The sequence below is a fragment of the Colius striatus genome, chromosome 4, assembly GCF_028858725.1.
Source record: "Colius striatus isolate bColStr4 chromosome 4, bColStr4.1.hap1, whole genome shotgun sequence".
In the NCBI taxonomy this organism is placed as follows: Eukaryota; Metazoa; Chordata; class Aves; order Coliiformes; family Coliidae; genus Colius; species Colius striatus.
Window position 1 is genome coordinate 9,194,459 of NC_084762.1, and position 18,391 is coordinate 9,212,849.

At 37.3% G+C, this 18,391-nt stretch overlaps 1 protein-coding gene across 1 annotated transcript in view; it reads right to left on the minus strand.

The window, feature by feature from the left end:
• Positions 1 to 237: 237 nt before the first annotated feature.
• The window catches only part of MARCHF11 (membrane associated ring-CH-type finger 11), a 34,467-nt gene continuing 16,313 nt past the window's right edge, over positions 238 to 18,391 (minus strand). Inside the window, exons 3-4 of the mRNA XM_061995857.1 lie at positions 7,407 to 7,599; positions 238 to 560 (exon numbers count right to left, since the gene is read on the minus strand). Coding sequence (XP_061851841.1) covers positions 238 to 560; positions 7,407 to 7,599 — 516 coding nt within the window. The remainder of the gene's footprint in view (positions 561 to 7,406; positions 7,600 to 18,391) is intronic.

Here is an 18,391-nt window from a genome sequence, read left to right on the forward strand (position 1 = left end):
CAAAAGGTCTAATATAACAGACTATATAAAAACCAAGAGACTTCTTTTTTTTTTTCCCCAGAAAAAAAAATGTATTTGTCTTTCAGCTGATCATATAAAAAGCATTAAATGTTTAAAAAACGTGGATCTATTTTTTTTCAAGTGTTAATGGTTTCACCATTCATAGGAACCACAATCCAAAGTCCTGTTACAGCAGGGCTCATTATCCTTATCTGTGTAGCACGGTGGGCATAATCTTTACACTGAGGTCACTCTCATCACTACTTCCCCAGAGCCGTTATCCTCTGATGAATCTTCCTGAGGTCTCATGCGGTTGAACAGATGTAACAACACATAGCCACACTGAAATCTCGGGGAGGTTAACTGCGTTGGATGAACTAAACTCCTGTTTCTAAATGCAGTCAGTGGTAACCACAATGTCCTTCCTGCTGAGGATTCTCCTCGATTGCTCTCTTCTATGTCTGTGGCTTTATCGTAATTTAACACATCCCAGTGCAGATTCACAGCCCTCCAGCGCTTAAACACTCGATAAACAGAGGCACCTTCGTGTACTATCAGGCCTGAAATGAAGAGAAAAGAAAAACAGAGTTTGTACACAATGTTAATCGTTCCCATTTTGAGAGCAAATAGAGATGTAACACATTGTAATGAATCTGCCAATTGCCAGAGCCTCTTAAATTGCTTGTAGCTCTGATAACGCAAATCAAGTGGACATATGCACTATAACTCCTTATTCACGTGTTGCAGACTGGGAGACAGGAGCATGCAGAGGTAATCCAATTGTTCTGAATGAAAGCTCAACATAACCAATACTGGAATGATCTGAGCCTGCCTAACTAAATGCAGTATTTGGATTTCAGTAAACCCACGTCAAAGAACCTTACTGGCAGATTTGTAAGTTGACTGCTGACGTCTGTGTTATCCTTTTTCATGGCAAGTACTGTTTATTAACTGAGACTTTTTTTTACTGGTTTAAGTAGATCTTCAAGTAGGTTAGACCTTCGGTAATGGACAGAGTTTTAGAGTTCAGCACAGATACAAGCAAATTTCACATCTTTAGTTCAACCTGGGAGCCCAGAAGATGTATGAGAAGCTGAAACAGCTGTAAGTATAATGACTTTCTTGTTTTGCTTGGGTGGGGCGAGAAGATGTTAAATATTCTTATTAACTATGATGAGCATGGCAAGGATGAGAGGCTTTCTTCTTTCTCTTCAAAATTTAGGAGACCAAAATGGAGACCCAGGAAGTCTTCTAAAAGATTCCTCAAGGAAAATGCATTTATCTGTAGTTCGCAACAGCTCATTCTACTTAAGAACTTCCTAGTAGCTAATATTTATGCTCATTGTATTCATTCAAACTTATTTACTTAAATGAAAGTCTTCATTTTTAATGTGTATGTATATAGTGAGTGTATTTCTACACACATTCTTTAGGTGTAAGTATTTCAGGATTTACTGGGGAGATGCATGGAGCTTCGACCTTCTTACTGGGTTTTTCCTCAAGCAGCCAGGTGACTTATATGGTTACATGTTTTCTCTGGCTCCCTGCTTTGGGAGGAGAACAGTCTGCCTAGCTAAAAATGTTTTATTAGTTCTTTTGTCTGGTGAGTTTCTTGCCTAAAATGTTCCTATACAAGGCCACATCTGTCCTATGTTCTGTGGTGTCACAGGCTATAGTCCTTTATCTCAAGAGATGGTATATCACAATGAAACTGTGATTTAAATGTCTGAAGTCACTTGGTGTGGTTAACTAACTGATACCAGAAAGGAGACTTTCCAAGAAAGGTGACACAAGCAGAAAGGATGATAAAAGCATTTCTATGAACAGCAAACCTGAGATTCAAGAGCATGACTTGCAGATAGCAATGCCTACTCCGACATCTTTTTGAAGATCATTACACTGAAAGATGGAGAAACTCAAAGATTCCCTTCAGAAGGACATGACAGCACCTCTGTAGGCTTTCAAGTTGCCTAGGATTCCTTGAAGCATCTCATACAGCAAAACACAATATAAACTTAGTTAAAGGTTTGATATTCTAAATGTATTTTGCATCAGCAGAGCATTTTAGTGGAAATTTTTCTTAATTACAAGATGTCTGTCTTCATCTTCTCAGATACCAATTAAAGCAACCTGTCTTAAAAATTTAGCAGCCACATTAATACATAAATGCACCCTCAAGACCAACTTTATTGCCTCCAAGGGGTAAATGTGCTTGGTCATATACAGAATCTACAAACCAAATAAGCCACGATTTTAGTGCCATGACAAAGATCTTTTTATTTTTCCAGTTGGATTTCCTATAGAATGATAAAGGAGATGAGCATAATTTTTCCTCTACCTATCACTGGATCATTTGGCTCAATTTCCCTCACGACTCTGATTTGTGATTGAGAGAAAAAGTAGAGTTTTGACACCTGCCTGCACTCCGCTGGAACCTGAACGATATATTTCAGAACAGAGGAGAAAGCAGTTGAGAAAGGATCATTGATGTACAGCAAGTACGTTTAAACAGATTGTAAGTATTCTCACAAAATGATGACAGAAAAAGTTGTAGGATGACTTCTACTCTAGGTGGTCCTGCTCTGGCAGGGGGGTTGGACTGGATGATCTTTCAAGGTCTGTTCCAACCCTTAGATTCTGTGTTTCTGTGATTCTTTTAGGAAGCTCTTCTTTCCATTTGCAGAGCTTTCAGAATTTACTGAAATTATGTTTTCAAAGTTTCTTTTTCAGCAGTGGCAAGGAAGAGAAGTTTGCTTTAAAATGGCTGTTAGTCATGTGTTCTCTAAAAGAGCGACCAAACAAAGGCCTAAATATTGAAAATCTTGAAATGAAGTTGTCAGATTTTGGCAATGCTGAAGGAGAAAAGAGCACTTTCATAATTCCTCTCATAAAAAGCCTTATTTCTCATCTGATAAAACTACAGATTGAAAAAGACCTGTGTTAAAGAGGCAAAAGAATTCCAATAAATCTTTTTTGTCTCTGAAAAATATTTTTCAGAAGGCAAGGGGCAAAAAGAGTACTCAGCACCAACAGTTCCAAGACCAGAAACGTGAGGAAATCTGGGTAAGGTTTAAATGCTGGACATTTTCCAGGTCCAGAGAAATTCTGATGCTCCAAATGTAAGCAGTCAGTCACTAAAGTGAAGCTGTAAGAATATGACAAAGAATTTCCTTTTTCTTAAGTGTTCCACAGAGATGAATGAAAATATTAGTGAGAAAGCAAGGATAGATCTATGAATGATACTAATTTGTTCCAAATACCATGATTTCAACAGCACAGAAGACACAGTTGCACAGTCCTAGGGGAAAAAAAAAATACTAGTTTGACACACGTGATCCCAAGAGGAAATGTTAAAATCACTACTGTTTGTTAGCTGTCTGATGTTCTGTCCAATTAATTAACCTACAAAGAACAGAGTTTTGGGATGATGAATCTGGCAAAACATCCTGAAGGTTTAAAGAAGACTTTACCTTCAGGATTTATTTCTAAGATGGAGGGAGTGTAGTGGGATCCAGACAGCAGCATTATACAGAGATCAGACTTCTATTTTCTTTTATAGCCAAGTGCTATGAATTTCTTTCACTCAATGCAAAGGATTTCTTACCCTGAGTCACAAGACCACTTGACATTTTTCATACTGAATGACTTCACCAGCAGGCAACTTGTCTTTGTTCAGATTTGGTGGTACTAAGTTCTAACATTGTCTCACTAATCTTACTTCCAATCATTTAGAAATGGTCCTCCCAGAAACATCACAAACCTTTTTAGTAACAGGCTTTAACACTGGACAAAATGAAATGTATTAATGCTATTCTAGGACCTATAGATAGATATATTTTAAAAAAGCAAAAATTACTCAAAGCATTAAAGTGAAACATGTCTAAAAACATCAATGTAACTCTGTCTAAGCTATTTAGAACTAATGTGAAAAAAACCCCAACTTCCTAAGCAGAGACATATTAAATGCAGTTAGATGTGTTCATTACTTAAACTTCTGCCTGTATTACTTAATTACTTACTGTTCATTACTTAAACTTCTTGGCAGGGAAGGAAGAAAGAGGCTTGCAGAGGGCTATTCATACATTGTCTCCCATCTCTTACTGCCTGGCACCACTCATGTTTCTAGTGCAATGTTACAGCTGCTTTTCATGCTCTAAAGGAGCTGCACTCTTTTTTTCTGGGATTGCAAGTGAATTGTTATTTGTGAGAGATTTTGTTCATGTTAGAACTATTTATGACTACCAGTTGTGATTATATTCTGGTGACAATCTATAGAATTATATGACTTGACTGTTATGAGAAATAATTGCTACATCTGCAAAGTAGAATGGCGATGGCTTGGTGTTCTGTCCCTCAGTGGCTAAATAAGGGGTTTATATTATTCATTCCTTTAATATTAACTCATTAACTCACTCCCTTTGCTAATCCCTACACGGATGGTCTGATCCTAACACTACCACTGCAGTAGCTCTGGGCTTCACAGGCAGCACTTGTTTAAAATATCCAAGGTTTGCCTTAGGAAAATTTCTACCTTCAGCAAGTTTCTAAGAGAACAGCTTTACACTCAGTTTAGACGCAGAAAAGTACAAAGTAGTGACTTGTAGGGTTGAAACTGACACTGAAAAGTAAAAACAGTCCTGCTAGGAAGAATTCTGGAAAAATTTAGAGTAGGATGAGGAGAACAATAGATGCCAATAAAGTATGTACGCTGGAATGAACAGAACAGCTCATATTGGTAATCTGTAATCTTTAGGATATTTCTTTTGGTGAAAAGCAAAACAAGACCAAGAAGTAAAATACAAGTTTCAGGTAATTTACTTGCTAAGAAAGTGGGTGTTATGCTATGGATGGTATATAAATCAATCATTGGGAAAACAAATTAAGGTGCAAGTTTTCAAAGATGACATATAAATATGTCAGTGCCTTCAGGCAAATTGCTTTTAAAAATAATGAAAGCAAAACATTTCAAGAAGTACAGATATTTACACTTCGCAGATGACAAATGAAGATTCATCCTGTTTATGCGAAGCGATAGGGAGGCATAAGTAAGGCAGTTGGAATCAAGACTTGGTCATACCATCAGTAACTCAAGCACTTGTCTTGAAATATGTGCTGCTATAAGTCTGCACAGATTTTTCATTGAAATAAAGAGAGATGCCAGTAGGAGTAAAGGTATTCACTCACTGTAAATCCTGTTGAAAACTAAGAGAATGCCATGGATGGCTAAACACAAATGAAATTAGAGGAGATACTGAGAGCTGGGGTTGGCTGTAAGTGTTACAAGCTTTATGATATAAAAGATTTTCTATCATCTGCGATGGGAAAATCATATGGTAATGCCTTTGGGAGGTCATCAGCATAATGGACAGTGTTTGGGATTATCTTAAATCATTCGTAAGTAACAATTACATCCATCTATTAGTGAAACTTAGTTTTAATTTTAAACATTCAAATAGAAATCTAAACTTCCTCACTTTACCATTAAATAAAAAGACAAAATTGAATCAAGTTTAATATGTTAATAAATATTTTCAAGAGTTAGGAGAACTCGTGGTCTTACAAGCTCATTGAAAGCAGATTGCTTGCAAATGAGTGCAGAATAAATGGGCTGAAAGAATCTGGAGCATCAGAATTCTACAATTACCAAACCTTCTTTATAGAGCTTTATGACTTTCCAGATACAATTTAGTAAACTGTTAGGTCATGCCTGCACTGAACTTCATAATGACAAAATAGCATCTATTTACTTAGAGCCAGTCTTACATTAAAATATCTGTGTATTATTTCTGATAGGACTGTAAAATAGGCATTTATGCAACTACAGGCAAGTGCGTTTATCTGGGGGGTGAAGACAGCTGCACATGGACTTTGCTCCTTGTACAATGCCCATTAGACTAGAAGATCCACAGCCACGTGAGGTATGTGTTAGTTCATTAGTTTGCAGCCCAGAGGTGGCTTGAGCCTGGCTTTCCTTCCAATAGTTTCCTTTTATAGATAAATACACTGATATTTCTGATCACCCCCAGCCACTCTCGATTGATTTTGACAAAAGTTTGGTCTGGGTGTTTTAACAGTCAAACAAAAGACAGAAATTGAAATAGTTTGAAATAATTGCTAATTCCAGCTAGTTGATGTGTATCAAAGTAACTCTTTTCAATTGTAATCTTTGTGAAAAAAACCAAAACCACCCAGGATTCTGTAGAACTGAAATGTATAGAGTGCCTGAAGCACATTTTGTCTCCACTTCTAGTGCTTTTTAAAACAAAAGCAAAAACTTCAATACCAAGTGTCAAGTTGTTAAGCAAAAAACTAGTATTCAGGGATCAGCAAGTGAGAGGACAGAGTAGCTCAGCCCTTTTTTCTCATTTAAAAGCCGAGCACTTGTCCAGAGCATTAGAGACCTAGATTCTGGTCACTTTTTTCTGTCTGAGATGCTTTGGATACACAGAATAAAGATTGTGTTCTAAAATATTCCATATTGGGTTTCTCTCTTTTCTTACCTTATTGAACAGAATTCACTGTCCTTCAGAATTCTCATCTCTGGGATTGGGATAACATTGACATTTATCACTTGGAAATCTCAAAGCAAACATCAGAGAGCATTTGGCCTGGATTTTCTTGGAATTGCAGTTCTAAGAACATGGTTTAACGTTTACTGCAATTAGTACATTGTCTCTGCAAACAATCCCAGCTATTCTAACAATCAGCTCAAAGTTGTGTTATCAAATCCTAAAGGGATTTCTATTTAAATATTTCTGATTCCAGCATCTTTTCACAAATGTCAAAACCGATCAAAATAACTTTTTATATGATTTCAACCAGAGTTACAGGACTTCAGACTTTTTAAATAGTAAAGTAACTAGAGTTAGCACTATTCGAGTGTTTCACAACTGCTTTTGAAGAACTCATGCCTGTCTTCTCTGTTCTTCTCTGTTACTAGCACAGTGACCTTTATACGTCTATGCAATAGTTTTGGATATGTAACCTGATGACATCCTCAAGGGCTTCTTCTGCACTTGATGATGGTACAATCTAATGCAAAGTGGCATCGGTAGAAGACTTGACAGCATGTCATTTTACTCATTATTTTCATAATGCCTTTGCCATTTTCTTCTGTTTAACTTCCTGAACTTGGCTGGCTGTCTAACTGTTTCAAGAAATTGAAAGTGATCCTGTTCTCACCACCGCTAAGATCTTGGAGAGGCACTGATGAGTCTGAGAGTAAAGCTGCTTTGGTTCTTTTTTCTTTGCAGCATCTTTAACCACTCTAAAAAGCAGTATTTGCCAAAGGTATCAGCTGAGAATAAATCTGCAAAGAACTGATCAATTAGAGTGACCAATTAGAGAAATAGATATAGTAACAGTCTTAAACCACAGTCTGTGCTGTTTAAAGATTTTGAGCTTACCTATGCATACTAGATCCATAAAACCATACATTCCATAGCAGATTTGAAAAAGGATGTCCTTTCTTTGCCATACTGCATAGGGGCTGAAGGCTGACCATAGAAGCCAAGTCACACTTGCTACTAAGAACAGAGATCCTAGGATTACAGCAACCATCTGCACTTTCTCAACCAGTGTTATAGTAATGCTTTGCCACTAAAAGAGAAACAAAGTTGTATAAGATAAAAATGTTATTTTCTGTGATTGTACATTCAACTCCACTTTTTTTTCCCCAAAATCACAAATGATTTTAATATTTATACATATCTTCATATATCTTTACTAATATCCTTGGTACTGACATTATATATAAATCTTTTTTCCTATTTCACCTTTAGTTACACTAGTAGTTGCTTCCCCATTCTCTCCAGCATCACTATCATCACCATCTAGCTGTGAACTTCAGGAGGGTTAATAGTTTTAGTTCTATTTTGAACACACAGGCACAAAAAAGATGTAGGCTTAGGAATGGAACTCATCCTTTCATGTTTGTAGGCTAATGAACAGAATAAAGGAAAAAGCTGGGAAGACAATCACATGTCTGAAGTTGGTGTGACAAGTTTAAGGTGAGAACTTTCTTTTCCATCCCACTCCCCCCTAAATCTGAAGCCATTTTCCACTTTCCTGCATCTCATCAAAGAAGGTCCAGGCATTTCGAGGCACTTGGCTTTCTCTGCATAAACCAGTATTAACAGTACAAAAAGAGACATCTGCAGCCTAGTGTGGAAGCAACCTGAAGACTCAGAAGGAGCCCTGAATAGAGACAGCACAAATATTTCTTTGCCATGAACCCCAATTATGTCTGCCTTTCCAGGGAAGGCTCTATCCTCTGTATGTGAGGTGACACAGGTTTATGGTGTGATAAGATTTAAATGTAAAAGAGTATGCTGTCAAGATAGATAAGAATAGAAAACAAAACTCTGTTAAAACAAAGTCTCACAAAGCAAAACACAGCATAAGGAAAGAAACATTTGAGATCACCCTTAACATATATGGTCTTTCTTGGTCATAATTGTCTAAGTCAGTTTGGCAGACTCCCCACTCTACCACTGTCTCAACTATTCCGGAACAAGTAGCCTTTGTAGACTGTCATCTTTCTTGTTCCTAATTTTCAACATATCTTCCCCCTTCTACAGCTGCAATAGGGAACAGAGGGAGAAAGCTACTTCAGCAAGGGCTTTATTAACTCTTCCCTCCCCTGCCAATAGCTTTCCTTTTTTCCTGTGACTTTATGAAAGCTTTCTCTTTTTACTAGCAGTTGGGTAACCAGTACTGTACAACCACAGCATGACAGAATGCTTCAGCTTGCAAAGGGCTGTCGGAGGTCTCTAGTTCAACTTCCCGCTCAAAACAGGCACAGTGATGAGATCAGACCAGGTTGCTCAGGGGTTTATTCAGCAACACCTTGAAAACATCCAAGCATGGAGACTGTTAAGCCTCTCTGGGCAAGCTGATCCACTTCTTGACTGTCCTCAGGTTGAAAAATGCTTGTCTTAAATAACCTTTTTTCTGCCATCCAGTCTCATCCTCTTTTCCAGCCTATGCTCTCTTCCTCCCATCAAGTATCACTGTGCCCCTCTCTTGTCTTTCAGCTTTTTCCATTCCCTTTTCTACTGATGCCTAATTTGCAGATCAGGTGCTGCATGCCTTCTCCAGTTGCAGCCTTCTGAACACAAGAGTACAAAAAGATAGCTGTAGAATTTGTAAATTGTTTATCTTGAATAGTAACCTTTTTGTAATGAACTTATTAAACTCATGCTTAGCTATTCCATTGAACTTCAGAGTTTGTAATAGAGCTACTCATATTAAATAATACCTTTTTTATTGTAAAGCAACTATGGATACTCATTTCCTTTGTTATAATTTCTTTATAAGGTCAAGGAAGGTCAATAAGAAGTGATGCGTGACAGAATGGTGAGAGCTTCTCATGGCTCAGGTATTACTTGTATACAGGATTTAAACGTCAAGACTGAAATTCACAGAACTCTCTTTAGACTCTATGTTCAACAAAATTACTTTCTGTTTCTCAGCTGAAGCCAGGTAGCATGACCCAGAAGCTGTCAAAAAAACCTATTGGTTATGTATCTCTTTCTATCTCCTTTCATTATTGGTATGAGACAGACCTGTAATATATGTGTTCAGACTGCTTGAAATCAAACTACATGTACATGAAGTAAAGCTTTAACTGTCACAAACTATTAAACTGTCAAATTCCTGGAAGAAGCTGGCAATAAATTGAAAACATTGTTGTATCACTAAAAGAAATAAACAGCACATCTTTCACAGTGCAGTTTCAGAAGTTCCTAAACTCACTTCACTTGATTTTTGTTGTTGTTGTTCTTGTTTTTAACTTTGATTGCTCCTAATTATTCTGCAAACATAGCACTGAACAGAAAGAAAAGTAGTCCAAACATTTGGGATGAGTAATGTAGCATCCAATCTAGATATAAAGCCCATCCTTTATTCTGATGTTGTCTGATAACCAATTTCTGTTTCTATCTATCTATCTCCTGTTCCCAACCAGAATCAACCACCCCTGTCCACTTTTTCCATCTCATGAGGGCTTTTGCTGCCTTTCCTCAAACTTTTCCTTTCAACATAACCTTGGCCTAGAAAAGTCCTAAGAAACATAGATTTGATCCTCACTTCTTCCTACCATCTCTCAGGAATGTATTCTAGCTATTTTGCTAGTCTCCTGAACAGATGAGTTGCCTGTGAAGAATGTAATCTCTCAACCTCAACAAATTCTGTAATCCCAAAGACTCATCATCCTAGCATGCCATCAATGGGGAAGGAAGCCACCCCAATTACTGGCAGGCATTCTACATGTTATAGTTCCCCTTTTGCCTTTAAAAATCAAGGAATAGTTACAAAACAATACAATACAAAACAACAACAAAATAAGGCAATCAAGAACCCCAAAAGGAAGTTTGATGTTTTCTTCTATTACTCATCTACTTTGGCCTTTGTGGTTTTCAACACCTTTCTTCTACAAGAGAAACTGTAATCCTCCACCTTGCTCAGTATGGTCAGCAATAACCAAGCAATTGAAACATATTTGGAAGTTTTTCTCCTTATTACAGCAATCTGTAAGTTAAACTAATTGGTAAGAACCCACAGTAGACGGAGGAGGAAGGACTGTGTGCATAAGATGGAAACATACAAGAGGCACAGAAAGTTTTATGTGAACCTGCTAACTTGCCTCCTAGTGCCAGGCAGTCTGTTATAAGAATCCAACACCCTAAGAGTGACAGAATGGGATGGATTGGTATTAAACTCTAGTATATGATCCATTTGGGGACCTCAACTGAAATTTCCCCTTCCTTGCTCCCCTCCAACCAGGTTTGAGTCACACAGACAGAGATTCTCTCTCAGAAAATGAATGTCTTGACTTTTTTTCTCCCAAGTTTTACTGAGTCTGGGTACAAATTACAAAACGCAAGCAGACAGGTGTATTTTTCTCATAATGAAGAAGGTATTCTATAGTTATGGTGTTATTCACATGTAAAAATATTTGGAAAGCTGAGTCCTTTCCTTGGCCATGGACAGTACTGATCATTCATCAACGACTGGAGCTACACAGGGCTGTGAAGAGAAACTGGAGTTGTGCTCACACTATTTTCCTCTACCTAGTCTCACAGCATAGCTAATATCATAGAATGATAGGTGTTGGAAGGGACCTTTAGAGATCATCCAGTCCAACCCCCCTGCAGAAGCAGGGTCATCTAGATCAGGTTGCATAGGAACATGTCCAAGTGGGTTTTGACGACCTCCAAGGAAGGAGCCTCCACAACCCCTCTGGGCAGCCTGTACCAGGGCTCCCTCACCTCAACAGTGAAATAATTTTCTCTTATGTTTAAGTGGAACTTTTTGTGTTCCAGCTTCATCCCATTACCCCTTGTCCTGTTGCTAGCTACACTGAGAGACACCCAGGAACAGAAAAAGATTCTTTCTATAGTATCAAAACCACTTTGATTTCTCACAATCATTGTATGCCCTGTTGCGTGCTGTTCTAATCACTTTACCTTTTAATGTCAAGTTAATGGGTTCCAAAAAAGGAGTCACCAAAATAATGCAGTAAAAATAATTCAGTGATAGTTATTGTTGAGGAATTCCATTTAGGATTTAACAGACTGAATGATTTAACATTCCACATTGAATGATTTCATTATTAGTGTGTCGTAAGTTAAATCTATTATTTCCATTAAAGTGTTTCTCATTTGCTTCATGTGACTTGTCTCACAACTCTTAATTGCTCAGGATTATAAATTCTATTATGACTTCCTAAGTTGATTTTGTCATTTTCTAACTACACATTTCATAATCAGTAAGAGTTCCTTTAGCTAAGGATTTTGCCAAGTGAGGAAAACCTACACAGCTTTTTAGAATCAGCTTCTGTAAAGTACATATTCCTAAAAAGTCAATGAGAAAGATTACCATTTCTGCTTCAAAACTAGAAATTGAAAGAACACACATATTCTATAGGTGCCTTCATAAGCAAAACATAATTCATGCTTCTGATTTTAATGTAGTACTGTCTGTCCCTTGACAACTTCCTACACTTCTACAGACACTTCATTACATTTGGCTCTTTCTTTTAATCTTTTATCTACCCAATGGTCTTCCTTTCATGAATCATTTGCGAGAGCATTAACAGTATGCTATAGCTCTAATGCTGACCCCAGAAACACTGTTCCTCTTTTCTTCTAAGGGCTTTGTCAAGCAGAAATACTGCTAAATGTCTTATTTTTTTGAGGTTGAGACTTCCAGGAGTGGAAAGAAACATATTGCTTTGATGGACTAATTGTTAAAGAATAAAGTTAATGCGGTTATAAGCATGACCTTACTAACATAAAGATGGAGATAATGTTCAACAATCTGTCATACTTGAGATAAATGGATATTAGCTTGGCTCTTTTTTTTTTAATGGTGCCTTGTAAAAGCCCATTTACTATTGTAAAACACATGGCAGAAAAGCAATCTAAAAAGCACTGACTTGTACATGGAACACATATTACATGAAAACTGACTGCAGTTAAAACTACTGTTTTTCATACAACTTATTAAAGAACATACACAATTTCCTTATGGCTCCCCAAATGTGCTCCAGCTCCAACTGTCCCAGTGTGTAATCCATCAAAATTCATGAAACCAAAGAACTATTGGGGCTTACCCACTCTGTTCTCTCAGAAACACACAGAGCTTATTACAGACACTGCTGACTGAAGCCTCTCATTCCCTCTAGTCATTCTGGAATGCTTTTTTTAATACAAAAGTAACTAAAAATATCTGGCAGTGACCTATTGTAACATAACGTGATCAACCTGAAGACATCAATTGGTCTAATGGCTCTAATTGCTACAATCAGACAGCTCTGACAATAAAAAGTTCTTTCCTACTGCTATTCCTTATGCCTAATAGGCTTCGCAATCTGTATACATATGAATAAGACTCTTACAGAAGCAAAAGGACCAATGATTTAGGTCCAACAAACCGTTTTTATATGCTTGCTTTATCTTTTTAGTAGACTAGATGATTAGATAATGAAGTTGTTTAAATGCTTTGCAGTAAGCATACATTGACTCCATGATTTAATATGCAGTGAGATTATTCACTTACTGCCCAGCCTGGGTAGGAAATGCAGAGTTTTGAGTACACACACATACAATCAATTGCAATGTCCTTTTTGGCTATAGGCTCCTATATAAAAAAAAGAATCAATGCCACAGAAATTGTAGCTCCCCATTAATGGTTCCAACCCTTACCATTCTCTGATTCTATTTGGATCAATTATTAACACACAGAGTGCCTCCAGTCAGAATGCCCATTATCTTTCCATGTATCAGAGAGCTTATAAATACAGATAGTTTGGCTGGTATGTAACTTCTCAGTCTGTTTGTGAGGCTGTACCAATATTTTGCTTGGACATTCTGAAAGCATAACATTTGCTGTGCAGACCACACAAGCAATTTAGTTGACAGTTCCTGTGTTGGCTTATGGCATGTCCTCAACTGGGTAGAACATCTAGATCTACAGTGCATGTAGCTCAGTTTTCTGAGTGCCTAGAAGCCTAGGCATGTTGAACAATGTACAAATTCATCACATTGTATTAGATTCACCTTTCAAACCCTATTTATTAAGCAGAATAGCTTAACATTTTATCTTATTCTTTTTTAAATTATGTGAGGATCAAGATCTGAGACCACATGCAGAGCTGTGATGAAAGCTGTCTTAGTCTTAAAGAATTTTTTCCCTGAGAAATCCTTAGCAATTAGTTACTTTTTGCTGCTGAAAAAACAATAGAAAAAGAATAAGGCGAGACTGCAGAACTGCATGATCATTTTCACTCTCTTAGAGAGAAAAGTGGGTATTTAGTTGTAATGGTACAGAGAAGTGTGCCCTTTCTGCCCACTCTGCTTTGAGTTATTCAGAGTTTCTGGAAACATCAACTCTTGTTGACTAAAATAAAGATGTTTATGTGTGTTAATCCTCCTGTCTATTAAAATAAGGATTGTACTTTTATCCAGTCTCAAAAGAAAGGCTGGCCCTTTACTAATGAGCATACTTGAACCAGAAACCATTCAACAGTAACTAACATAGCACTCTCAACATCTAAAAGCATATAAAACACAAATATAACCCTGTTAAATGTCCTACTTCTACCAAGTAGCATTTTTTTCCAATTCCTGTTTTTCATTAAGAATTGCCTGTCATCCATCAGGATCTGATTCTGCCCAAAACATGTATCACAGAATACTTCAAAGTCATGGTGTGTTGTAGAGAAACACACAAGGTTAAAGTGAATTAGTCTTAAGTCAGCTTATGCCTCATATTAACTGATATGACACTCTAACCAATTAGTTTAGCCTAGTGCCTTAGTTTGTCAGTATTTTGAACACTCCATATTTGGTGAAACACAGTGAATGAAAACCTTTCTATGTGAATAAATGCTGTTACTACTGTCAAGTGGGAACTGTTCCCTTTCTGTTGCAGCTTTATTGGAAATACCGAGTTTCATTGCAACCTAGCTGTACTCTTGATAGCATTATCTGAAAACTAAGTATGAATGAATGGAGGAAATGAAAGCCTGCTATGGTTGGTGCATTCTCTGCACCTTAAAAATGATCTGCAAAATTAAACTGAAAACTCAGCCCAAGCACAGACTGTCATGTTATGGATAGGTCAGCACTCCAGGGAGAACACCAAGAAAAAAAGCCACATCTATTTATTCTAGTTGCTCAGAGGAAGTAACTTACTGCAAGGCTATAAACCAGCTGTGTGAACAAGATATTAAACATTTTCATGTCATCTAGTCACTTAGAAGAGTTAACCATGTTTTGGCTATACAACTGTGTACTTGTACTTCTCTTTGGACACAACCAGATGGTAGCAAAAGGGGTTCTGGAGTTGCTTTTTCCACCTCTCCTAGGAAAGGAACTGTTTGGGAAGTCTTTTAACTGAAAAAAAAAATGCTGAGCATTTGGCTAAGATTGTGCAGCTCATCATGATATCAATGCCCTCACCATAGATGAGTAAAAAATTGCTCAGCATAGAGAGACAGAATAAGCTTCTCCCACAAAAACGCCCTGGCCACCAGTCAGTATACTAGAGGGAACATCTATTCAAGTATTCATACCAGTTTATTTGCTGAAACTCACATTTCATTTGCTAGCTGGACCTTCTGAAAACGCTACCTACTCTGTCTTTTTGACTCTATGAATAATTACCTAATTTTTACAACCCATGTAAGGGGAAACACAAAGGGTTTTGTCTGAGAATATTCTACACGGTAACGATTGGTGCGCTCCCTTGTGAGAGACCTTCACTCAAACCTATTGTTAACCTGAGTTAAAGTACAGTTTTAAACTTCCACCTCTAAAGATATTATTGTAATAACTGAGATGTACATGGTATTCAGCATATTCAAGAGTAGAATTCCTTCCAAATCATTTATTGGAACACCTCTAGTTCCCCTACAATACATAGATTTCATTGAACCAAAGAGAAAGCAAATGAAACAGATTCCTCTATTCCCATAGGGATGAGCAAGGAGACAATTATAGTATGGTACTAAGCATGAGGAATTATTTCTGACATTGGCTTATTTCAGTAGGTCTGCATACTGAAAAAGAGGCCACGGAAAGCCTTTCCTAGAAAAGAATCATATAAATGACATGAGGGTGGAAGAAATGCCATATAATTGGAATTTCAGCATTCAAAGTTCCCAGTTTACTGAAATAAAACTGAGAGAGAACTCCTCTAAAGCATTTAAGTACTGTAAAAGGGGCAGAAATACCAAGTATTAATGTGGTTTTCCAATCCAGGCACAACAGAAAAAGACGCTTAGATGACGGAGCCAAAGAATAGAGAATCTAATTGGATAAGCACGGTTAAGTTGTAAAGCATCAATTACCAACATGTTGTTTAAAGCACAGAGTAGTTACTCCTTTCCCCTATCTGCTTCTAGGCAGTCTATGAATCCATGAAATCAAGCAGTGCATCACTATCTATTGTCACTGGATCTCCCTGCATCCCGCAACAGCTGAGAAGCAGGGATTTCACAATAGCTCTGGCACAAAACAAATCCATATCCTCAGTTAGGCATAGGATCAGAAGCAGCACCTTCACTGTCCAGTCTTTTTCTTATGGCAGCGGTGTGTTTCAGCAGTGAAGGGTACAACTTCACCAGAAAACAACTGACTACAAATATTTGCCTTCAGCCTTTCTGGCCCTGAACAAAAATTAATTCATGGAATAGCATCAGAATTTTCATGTGAAAATCCAGGAGATGCACAACATGAGGGAAGAGACAACCCTGATTTTATACTCTTCTTTTAAGATACATTAAAAACAAAGGAAACCTCAGATCTTGAAGGCAACAAAAAGACTAAAGAAAGATATCCTGAGTTGAGTGGTAAGGTTGTTGCCTTGTCTTATCCCTAAGCAACACTATGTGTATCTCGGGTGAAGATGAAAAGCAGGACAGTAAAAATACCAAGGTATTGTCTACCAGCATGTAATCATGAATGAGATAATTCTGGGTTCTGGATTGTACATAGTCTGTCAGAGTCTGCTCTAAAAGTCAGTTAGAATGTCATTCATTAGATTAGCAAATCAATAAGTGATTCTGTAATCAATTAGATTAGCAGTAAATCTTCAGTTGAAGACAATTTAGTCATAATTATAACATTTTAGGCTGTGCAAATGAATACAGTAAAGAACACACAGCTTGAAAGTTTGGCCTCATGGAAGAATTAACTTATAATTGGGTTTGTATTATAATTTATATCTAATAATTAAAGCTTGATATTAAATGATACACCATACAATCATAAGTGTCAGTACAATGGATGTTTGCTGCAATAATTAACAATAATTCTTTCCACTAAAAAAATCTAACAAATAGCAAAATTGTAAACGCCAGGTGCCTTTGTTTTTCCAGGTACTGATACATAATCACACCTACAAACCCCAAGGTACTTTTGTTTGAATCAGTAATCAATGGTTCTCTAATAGTTTGGGGTAGCCACGATTTTGATCTGCTAATTACTTAGACTCCATTTTAAGATCTGCAGATGTAGTCCTACATTACAGAAAGGGGCAATTTAGGTACTAAGTATCACTCAACATTATAGCTCTCTGTTAAAAAAGAAAACTGTTGTCTTTATACTATAAACTACACCAGAGACTCTGTTTCTCTCTAACCACATCATGAATATGTCTGAAATCCCTTGGAGCAATTACATTAACTTGCATGATATAGCTGATGTTTTTGAACACTGAAAATATCAGCATTCACAGTACTGCAAGAAGCAATGGTTATAGTATCAGAAACTGTAATATCCATTCATTGTGTTTCAAAATCCCTAAACTGTAAATTGTTCTTGGTTTAACGGTGCTTATGACTTACACATAGCCCATGTACTATCTCTTGCAGTACAAACACAGACTTAAAAATAAAAATACCATCAGTTTCTCTCAAATACAATAAGCAGCACCTAGGAGAAGGAAAGGTAAGTACACGCTGTCCATATGGAAAACATATTTATCAAAGAGCCTCTTACTCTGCTGCAAACTGTTGCTTTTCAAGTTTATGTCTATAGACACGGTCACATTTTATTGTCCCTAGACAATAGTCCTCTCTTTACAATCACTAATTATGTGTGATGGAGGTAGTGGTCTTTTCAGAACAGTAGCTCTCGGATTGCTCTGTCCTATACTAAGCACTATTTCTGGATTCCTTAACAGTATTAACAGTAACACTTGTGCTCTGATGAAACTAATTTACAGCACTCTTGGAAAAACACCCCACTGGGCCTACAGGATTTAAATCCTCAAAAACCTTATTACTCACTTGCAAAATTTTTTACACACAGCTCTTTTTGACCTCACTGGAATGGATAGAAACAGGCAAGTAAATAAATCTTAAAATGGCCCTGGTTCTGCCTTTGTAGCAAGACAAAAAGAATCTTCATACCCAAAGTTTGCGAGCAACCCATCCTTAGAAGGATGATGTCTAATGAAGAAAACAGAGGAAGTTTCTCCGTCTCAGATGGAATTCTCTCTCACTTCCTAGACTCTGAGAAACATCAAGACTGTTAGCTGAGAAAATGTAGATCATCTAAGACTGCAGAAAGAGCTAATGGCACAGGTCTCAGCACTGTGAATCTCTAAGATCTCATGGCACGAAAAGAGGTAACCAGTTCACACACCTATTAAGGAGAGGACCTAACACTCTTGTTCAGCTAGGTTTGCCCTGTCAGACCTGGCTGGCTGTTAGTCAGCATCCAGCTTCGAAGTTGAGATACTGAGACTATGGCTCAATATCCTTTAAAAACTATCCAAAGGAAATCAGGAAAATGGCCAGTATTCTGACAGTGACATCAGACAGCTTTACCATGCTATAGTGAAGAGGACCGTTTCTGCCATATTGGCCTTAACTCGTAGA